Source organism: Lactuca virosa, chromosome 9 (genome assembly GCF_052849685.1).
Source record: "Lactuca virosa cultivar CGN04683 chromosome 9, Lactuca_virosa_CGN04683_v6, whole genome shotgun sequence".
Taxonomy (NCBI): Eukaryota; Viridiplantae; Streptophyta; class Magnoliopsida; order Asterales; family Asteraceae; genus Lactuca; species Lactuca virosa.
In genome coordinates this window covers 171,177,989-171,187,941 of record NC_136434.1, presented here as the reverse complement: position 1 = coordinate 171,187,941, position 9,953 = coordinate 171,177,989, and the positions used below count along the sequence as shown (strand labels likewise).

Here is a 9,953-nt window from a genome sequence, read left to right as displayed (position 1 = left end):
GAGCTGCCAAAAAGATTTTAGGTATGAAAATTATTCGTGACAGGAAGTCTAGGATCTTGCATCTTTCTCAGAAAAGTTATATTGAGAAAGTCCTAAGACGCTTCAGTATGCACGAAGCAAAGTCCGTCAACACACCTTTTGCAGCTCATTTCAAGCTATCATCCGCTTTGAGTCCTACTAATGAGACTGATATGGCTTACATGACACGTGTTCCATACTCTAGTGCTGTTGGATCTTTGATGTATGCTATGATCTGCACGCGCCCTGATTTGGCTTATGCTGTTAGCATGGTTAGTAGATACATGGCGAACCCGGGGAAAGAACACTGGAAAGCAGTACAGTGGATTTTTCATTATTTACGCGGTACGTCTTCTATGTGTTTACGTTTTGGTAAATCTAACACTGGGGTGTTCGGATATGTTGATTCAGATTATAGCAAAGATTTGGATAAACGAAGATCAATTACAGGGTATGTGTTTACTCTAAATGGTTGTGCTGTTAGTTGGAAAGCCCAGTTACAGTCTACAGTTGCCCTGTCTTCTACCGAGGCAGAGTACATGGCGATTACAGAAGCAGTTAAGGAAGATATCTGGTTGAAGGGGTTATTTGGAGAACTCGATGATAGAATAAAGGTGACCACAGTTTTCTGTGACAACCAGAGTGCTATCTTCTTGAGTAAAGATCAAATGTTTCATGACCGAACAAAGCATATTGATATTCGTTATCATTTTGTGCGGGATATCATTGAAAAAGGCGATTGTGTTGTGGACAAGATTCATACAGATTATAATCCCGCTGATATGTTCACTAAAAGTCTTCCTATAGCCAAGTTCAAATTATGTTTGGACATGGTGGGTGTTTCTGATCGCAGTTGAGCCTGAAGGCTCGTAGATGGAGGAAGTATTATTTATTTTTTCGGAAACAATTTTTTCTCTATATAAAATTGCAGGTTCTTATGGAAGTTTTAGAGTTTGATGAGCTATAGGTTTTGACTAATCGTAAAGCATGACTTGCTTAATTTTGATGTCAAGGTGGAGATTGTGGAAAAGTTGCCTCCAAAATTAGCAAGTGGCAAATAGTTCAGGGGTTATTTCCGTAACATATCATTTACTATTCATAGTTTGACTATGAATAATAATATATATGTGAATTGAATGAAGAATTGGACGGTGTATATATGTGGTCAAAGTAAGGCGCCTAAAACAATTGTCCGCCTACAATTTGGACGGCTTTTCTTCTTTCCTTTCATATGATATTGCTTTTGGCTATAAATAGCCTGAGCCATGAGCCAGAAAGATAAGAAAATAATTATCCAAGTATATATAGAAAAGCATTACATATATATATACTGATACACCACCGTGTATTTTATCTCTCCCACTCTATTTGTAATCTCTTTCATAATCACTGTAAACACTGCAAATTATAGTGAATTGTTTCTCGGCTTCCTCCGCCCATGGTTTTTTTCCCGATTTGGGTTTCCACGTAAATTCACGTGTCTCTATACTATTTATTTTATTCGTATTACGTTGTGATTAATACGCTTTGATAATTTTTGATCCCATTCCGCATTGAGCTAATATTATTTAAGTCAATTTGGATCCGTCGTATTTTACAACACATGAGGATAACAAGATTATATAATATATGAAAGTAACTGAGTATACATGTGTTTGGCGATGTGGGATATAATAGCTTGGAAATTAAAAGAGAATAGAATAGCTGGAAAAATAAATAAAAGAAATGTAAACAAAGGATTTGTAATGAGCAAGAATTGATCCTGAGACATTTGTTTCAATAAGTCAGCACCTTAACCAGTTGACTAGCCATTTGTTTGTGCTTATAAGTGAAGGTGTGCTTAACCAGTTGACTAGCCATTTGTTTGTGCTTATAAGTGAAGGGATGCTTATATATACATTAAAAAAAACGGAAATTTTCTAAAAAAACTACACTACCGAAATTTTTTTGAGGGGTATCCCGGGATACCCCTTGGATCCGCCTATGAATGTGGTTTAACATTGGTTGAATGTGTCAAGTTCAAGATTGAAGATTATCCTGGTTACAACAACAAAAGATGAGATAGGAGGAATCCTGACCGGTCCTTTCCTCTAGGGAAATGCAGTACTTTCAAGTTCATGGTTTCTTCAAATGCCAAGAAATCACCTCCAGAATTTCCATATCAAAAACGACTGAAAAAAACACTTGCAGAAATGAATCCTATTGCGGAGTATTTGATTGATGCCGGTGGGTTAACTTATTTGACTAAATGTTTAATTCCTGATCTGTTTGATTTGCAAGATGATTTGGAGACATCTTCATCGGATGTGGGTACGAGTCAGCCTCCTCATATTTAAAGGGGGATCTTGTAAAACTGGTTTTTGTCTTTTTGCTGAAACTTTTGTGGTTTTCTTAATCAGGCCAGGTGTGTCTGTGTCCCTTTTTTTAATTGTTGAATGTTACAAACTGTTGCATATGATATGAATGAGAATTGTTTTCTTATTTTTATTTTTATTTTTATAATGATACATATTTTTAGAAAGGTACATATTTTTAGAACGACTAATACATATTCATTAAATTCTATTCTTAAACTATATATTTTGTCATTAGCAACATTTGAACCCTCAAACCCTTTAGGAAGGGGAGAGACATTTTTTCAAACACTTTGGTTATGCTAGGCTAATGACCATCTAATCAACAATACATGAAATTAGAGTTTTAAATGGTCCTTGTGATTTCTTAGATTTGCATGTTTGATTCCATGCTTTTTTTCATTACTAGAATGTTTCCGTGTTGTATGGTTGGTCCCTCACCCATGCAAAATTACATCCATATCCTTTTAATTTTATTTATCTTTTTCCTTTATCTAGTTCTGAAACGATGACTTCTAAATAAAACAAACGTGATGTGGATCGACATAGATCAATATTCTTGAGGTGAGTGAAGCGTGCAACCATCTTATGCCTTCACGAGCACAAAGTTTCTTACTCTCTGCTCCAGAGATAAAGCCAATATTTCTTGCATACAAGACCATAAACTTATTTGTCTTTGTCGGTTTCAAGTTTACCCAAAAATGCTCGGAGCTCGTGACACCTTAATAGCTCGTTAATGCATGTCTTGTCCCCTTTTGTTACTTCTCCCGCTATGCCTTTTTCGATGAGCTCATCCATTTGGTATGATCGATCGATGAATCGTGTGATTTTCAATTGGTCCAAAAGAAGTGTGATTGATCGATGAATCATTTGTAAATTGAGTTATCATGTCGCCTTCTTCTAAACCAATAATTCACTACGATGACAAAATGGTTGATATTTAGATCGTTGGATTATAAGTAGGAGCATTTGAGGGTTTAGGGGTGGGTAGGTGATGGGAATGAAGGGATGGGCCGAATCAACTGTTAAGAGGCATACATGGAAGTGAGATGGAGTGAGTGTAGGGCTTAACAAGTCTTTATGATAGTTTATTAACTAGATTTGATTTTGGAGATTAAAAACTAATAATAAATTAAATGAAGGGTGAAATAGTAATTTCAGGTTAAATTTGTAACAAAATGAAAACATAAGACTAATCATGCAAAAAGTTGAAACAAAATGGTACCATTCTTGTAATGAAAAAAAAAAGTTAAGAAAGTCATGTGCACCCTTCTACGTAGGACATGGTGGAAAGATCGGTCAAATGATTATGGTCATGGCAATAGAGATGCAAACAAAAATCGGTTTCACTATTCAAAACCGGATGCAATACGAAACCGGACCGGGTCAAAACCGGTTTTGACCAAACCGGATCGGATCGGTTTTAAAACCAGATTTCCAGTCAGATCGTAATCCTATATTCCTAATCGGATTTGATAGCGGATCGTAAACCGGATTTGCTAAAAACCGGATCCAAATCCGCCCCAAAATCCGCTTAAAACCCACTAAAATCGGTTTAAACCGGTTTCAAATCGGATTAGAATCAAATTCGGATTTCGGTTGGAACCGGATCGGATTTTTGATGACGTAAGCGAAACCGGGTTGGATTCAGATACGGATCGGATCGGATTCGGGTTTTGTGCATCTCTACATGCCAATGTCGATCTCTTCATGAGAGTAACAGTCGGTGGATCAACAGGAGAAGGGAAGGCGGCGACAGAGGATAAAGAAATAACCTCCCAAAAAAACATCGTTATCCATTGCTTCTTCGGAAGCATTCTCTTAGTCAGTGGTGCAACGAGACGAGGATATGGTTTTGTTATCAATATGTGACATATATTCAACATCGCATATGAGAGAAGAAAGTCATCTTATATGGGGTTTCTCGGGTGAAAGAAGGGTGTCAGATGACAAGTAGATGATTGATGACATGGCAATGACAAAGGTGTCAATGAGATTAAACAAGGCGACATATATCTTCTTTGAAAAATGAGTAGATTCTAGAAAAAAATAAATAGAAAAATGACTATCTTTGTTTTAATTTTACTAAATACAATTATCTTGTAAATAAATTTGAAAAGACATGTATTTAGTAAATATTTATTCAAAAGACAATATATTTGTAGAAAAAACTCCATTAATTTGTCATCTCACAAAGGTCGGTTTGGTAATTTGTTTTACATTTCTCACAAATTGAGTGATTATTTATACAAGGAGGACATCAATTCCACAAATAATATGTCAATCTCTAAATCTTTCAATTATCTTCACGTGTCTCTAAATCATTTAGAGGTTGTCAAATAGCCTCTTATTGTATTTGCCCTTGTTAGAATTGTTAGAACTGCAAGTGCTTCATGTCTCTTTGAATTTACCCCTTGCAATACCCACAAAATTTAATTTCTTAATCTTATCGCTGATGTAATTAGTAAAGATGGAGTTGATACAATGTTTAAAGTCACAAGGTTACTAAAAAAACGATGAAAGTTTGTTGTAATACCAACCAATGACCACCCTATTTCTAAACATGTTTCTTAATTATAAAAATGAGATTACTATATAAGTAATAATGATCTGATAATTTTGTTAATGTGTTATCTATTAAAAACATCTTATAACGAAAAACAAAAAATCATTTTCTTTAGTAATCTAGAAATAGTGGTTGTCCATAACATACACAATACACTCAAAATATACTAACTGGACCCAATTTGAAGTGGCCCAAATTTTGAACTAACAAACCCAAAATTGGGCTTAGAATCGGACCACAGTTAAAACTTTTAAAGGAAGACATTTTCAATTTCAGCTAATGCTAGAGTTCCCTTGAACGACAAGCGAATAGATCGATCAATTCATAGTTCCACCGGCCTAGCATTTCCGATGACGAGCGAGGGCGAAGATGCGGTGGTTCGTCGCCGTGGTGCGGTAACTGAGTACCGGAAAAAGATGCTTCAACATAAAGAGCTCGATTCTAGAGTTCGAGGAGGTTAGAGTCTCCCACATTAATCTAATTTCATCTGTTGATTTAGGTTTACGTGATTTATTTGTTTCAATTTGCTTTGGAATACTTAATCCGAGAATATGTTATGGTCCGATGAATTGTTTGTGTGTTTATCTTATCCAGGGTTTGAACTTTTTGTATTATGCTAATTTACATCTATCATGCTGTTACTTTCTGAGGTTTTATGTTACTTTTATGTAAAATTGGACATTTCGATAAATTCTTCCTTTCGTGGAAGTTGAGTTAGCGTAAACGTTGCTATTTCTTCTTTTCGTTCTTGTTTACTATTGAACCTTTTGTGTGCTGTGGCAAGCTGGGGAAATGTGATGAAGAAAATCAGCGAAATTATGAAATTTTGATGCATAGAAGTTACGATCTTTTCATGAGTGTATTTAATTTTTTGTGCATTTGTATCTAGGACATAGCTAATTCAGCTTCTCCATTGGCATAGTGGATTACACATCCGAGAAAAGAATATTAACTTCAAGTTATTAATTCTTTTGCTGCTGTGTTTCTGATTCTGTTAACCATATAATATTTGTAATTTAACCTTGCTTTTGTTCGGAAAGGATTGCTTGTTTATGAGATCCCTCATCTTTGCATAACATTCTACTTTTCACTTAAAAGATGATTTGTCTTCAAGCTACTACTTTATGCCCTCTCAAAATTGTAGACTTCAAAGGAAATCATGTTCTTGACTATGTGCCATAACCACTTCCATAGTGTTTCTACTAACGAGTAAATTATGTGTTTCGTTTGTAAAAGTTTTCTTTCTTTTGCTTATGATAACAATAATATGAATTCATATGCAGTGAGAGAGAGTTTGCGAAGTACAAAGAAGGATTATGCAAAAACAGAAGATGATTTGAAATCCCTTCAAAGTGTTGGACAGATAATAGGCGAAGTCTTAAGACCTCTTGACAACGAACGATGTAACTAACTTCTTTCTTTATTATTCCAACATTAAAAAAATCTCTCCTTTCTCCTTTTTTCTTTTTTTAATATATCTTTTTATAAATTTATCACAGTGATTGTTAAAGCAAGTAGTGGCCCAAGGTATGTGGTTGGGTGCAGGAGTAAAGTAGACAAAGAAAAACTCACTGCTGGAACTCGTGTGGTTCTTGACATGACTACTTTGACCATTATGCGGGCCCTCCCTCGTGAAGTTAGTAGATTTTTAGAAAAAAAAAACTCTTTCTTTTTTGTATATCTTAATTAATTGATGGTTTAACTTTGACTTTGACCAATGTTTTTAAGGTTGACCCGGTTGTTTACAACATGCTTCATGAAGACCCTGGGAACATCAGCTACTCTGCAGTTGGTGGGCTTTCAGATCAAATTCGTGAACTTAGGGAATCCATAGAGTTGCCTTTAATGAACCCTGAACTCTTCATAAGGGTTGGAATCAAGCCCCCCAAGGTACATTTTTTTTTTTTTTATAATTTTATTGTCATGATCATGTAAAATTACTAATATACCCTTTAATCTGTTTAGGGTGTTCTTCTGTATGGACCTCCTGGTACTGGCAAGACATTACTAGCAAGAGCAATTGCCAGCAATATAGATGCTAATTTCTTGAAGGTATTTCTTTTTTTCTTTTTGTGTAATTTACAAAAATGGTACCTGTCTTTTCTGGTTTTTATCTTGTTAGTCCGGTATTGAAATCTTTTTCAGGTTTGGTCCTTATTTCAAGGCCCAAGTATCAAAATTGATATAGAGTCTTCAAATAAGGACCAAAATTGAAGAAAAAAAAAGTTTCAGTTTTGGTCTAAACATGGTACAAATCAGAAAGTACAGGGACCTTTTTTGTAGTTTATTCCTTTTTCTAATATGTGTGTTGAAAAATGTTTACAGGTTGTTTCAAGTGCGATTATTGATAAGTATATTGGTGAGAGTGCAAGGTTGATTAGGGAAATGTTTAATTATGCTCGTGATCACCAAGTAATACTGCTTAAACCCTTAATTCTTAAATATTATTTGGGTATTTATAATCAGGCTAATCACAAAAATAAACAAAAATGGGAAGGTAATATTAATAGCACAAATCACCCTTTAACTTTTTTTTTTTCCCACGAAAATGCTTTATCAGTGGTCTCCACTAGAAAAATCTTTGAAAAAAAGTTCACAAATCTATATTTATTTCGTGTAAATAACATCATTTTTTGCTAAATAAATATATTTTTCTTAAAAAATGTAGTAGGAAATGGGAACCACTGAAAAATAAATTTATGAAATTACTTTATAAGTGGTTCCCACTAAAAAAATCTTTAAAAAGAAGTCACTATTTTTTCTTTATTTTGTTAAAATGATGTCATTTTCGTGAAATAACTGTTCTTTTTCTTGAAAAATGTCACTGAGAAATCAATTTCTCGAAATAACTGTTCTTTTTCTTGAAATATTTTATAAAAAAATTTCACCTTTTTTTTCACGAAAAATGAAATAAAATTTCTTTTTCTTGAAAATGTTGTGGGGACACAAATAAAAGATATTTTGTGAAATAGGTGGTTTTATTTTGTGATATCACCTTCCCATTTCTGATTATTTTCGTGATTATCCCCATTTATAATTCTACAATATTTCCTTAATTACATTATTAACGATTTAAAAAAAATATATTATTGAAGCCTTGCATCATATTCATGGATGAAATTGATGCGATTGGTGGACGTAGATTCAGCGAGGGAACAAGTGCGGATCGTGAAATCCAAAGAACACTCATGGAGTTGTTAAATCAACTCGATGGATTTGATCAACTTGGAAAGGTTTAAATCAATTTTTTTTTGTTCGTAATTTCTTAAAAAAATAAAAATTTCTTATTCTCTTGATTTATAAATGGATGTTTTTTTTTTGTTTTTGTAGGTTAAAATGATAATGGCGACAAACAGACCAGATGTGTTGGACCCGGCTCTTCTCCGACCCGGTCGACTCGATAGAAAAATAGAGATTCCATTGCCCAATGAGCAGTCAAGAATGGAAATTCTTAAAATCCACGCTGCTGGGATTGCTAAACATGGTGAAATTGATTATGAGGCAGTTGTCAAGCTTGCTGAGGTAAAAATAAATATAGTTTGATTGTCAGATTTTATTTATGCTTCTTTTTTTTTTTTTTTTTTTTTTAATTTTAATCGAGTTTTATTTATTTATGGGTTTTAGGGGTTTAATGGAGCGGATTTGAGGAATGTGTGTACGGAGGCTGGTATGAGTGCGATTCGTGCAGAACGTGATTATGTCATCCATGAAGATTTCATGAAGGTAATTATACTTCTTTTTTTTAAAATTTTTTATGATTAAGGATGTTTTTGGTTGAATGGAATGGAATGTAGAAGATTAGTTGTTTTTGTATTAAATTAAAAAGAAATAATGCTACATCCAGCAAATTTGGAGGTTTGTACTTTGTAAGATTTTGAGTGTTGTTTTGTTTGGAAAATGTGTTTTCAGGCTGTGAGGAAACTGAATGAGGCCAAGAAGCTGGAATCAAGTGCTCATTACAATGCTGATTTTGGAAAAGACTAGAAAGATTAGTTTCCAAACGCTAACTTATTTTGGAGTTTGTTTCTACCTGGTTGACTACTTCATCTGATCTTGGTTGTAACAAGACTTGGAATTATCTCCTCCTTCCTTGTTTATCATTTGCTAATGTTCATTGTTTCAAATTTCAAATTATATCATTCTACTATATAATTGTGCAATCACATAAACCAACAAAACAAATTAATTATAAAACACAAACAAAATATATTAGTTATTAAATTTTTTTAATTACGACTGTTTGATAGTTGTTGATTGAGTCCAAGAGTCCGGAGAGAGTCAACGGTTTCCAAGTGTTGTATCAAACAATTTGAGACTCAGTCTTTTACTAGACCTGATAAGAGGCATGTCAAACAACCCTTAGGATAACAAACTTTAGTTTTGTGCACATACTTTACGGACAAACATTTTTTTTAACATAACTTACCTTATTATCTTTATATTTTGTTCAAAAAAGTCTTACCGTTAAACTTTTTGTGAATACATTTTTTTGGAAAGAGAAGAATATACACCTCCCTTTGAGGTTTCTAGAAAATAAAAGGGATAATAACTTTCAAGTAAAATATGTAGAAAATAAAAGGGATAATAACTTAAAGTATTTTATCTTTTAGTCACATTTGGTCATTAATTTTTTTTTTGTGACTTATTAACCCTTCAACTTGTTGAAACCGACAAATGTTTACCCTTATGACCGTTTTTAGCCAGTTTCATATCTTTTTAACTTAAATACGTATGTATAAATGAAGTATTGGGTGGCGGTTTTATCTGATGTGGCAAATAATGTGGTATGTCGGTCAGTTGTTATTAAAAGAGGGATGAAGGTGGTTCTTTTTGTGCTCTAATCGTCGATGACTTCCTCCTCCAGTATTTCCTCATCCTTCCATCGATCAAGCATGAAATCAAATGTGAATAACCAAAAAGCTTGTGATTGTGGGTTCCCTGCACGTATTCTAACCTCAACAACACCAAAGAACCCAGGAAGACATTTCATGGTGTGCAATGAGGTAAGTCCATGT

At 33.9% G+C, this 9,953-nt stretch overlaps 1 protein-coding gene across 1 annotated transcript; it reads left to right on the top strand.

Annotated features, from left to right (window-relative positions):
• Window positions 1-5,219: 5,219 nt before the first annotated feature.
• LOC145139249 (26S proteasome regulatory subunit S10B homolog B) lies at window positions 5,220-9,072 on the top strand. The gene is made up of 10 exons (XM_079073144.1): window positions 5,220-5,394; window positions 6,222-6,341; window positions 6,438-6,574; window positions 6,667-6,828; window positions 6,904-6,990; window positions 7,264-7,350; window positions 8,034-8,171; window positions 8,269-8,460; window positions 8,563-8,661; window positions 8,848-9,072. Exons 1-10 carry the CDS (start codon window positions 5,289-5,291, stop codon window positions 8,920-8,922), a joined length of 1,203 nt encoding a protein of 400 aa, XP_078929270.1. The 5' UTR covers window positions 5,220-5,288; the 3' UTR covers window positions 8,923-9,072.
• The last annotated feature ends 881 nt before the right edge of the window (window positions 9,073-9,953 follow it).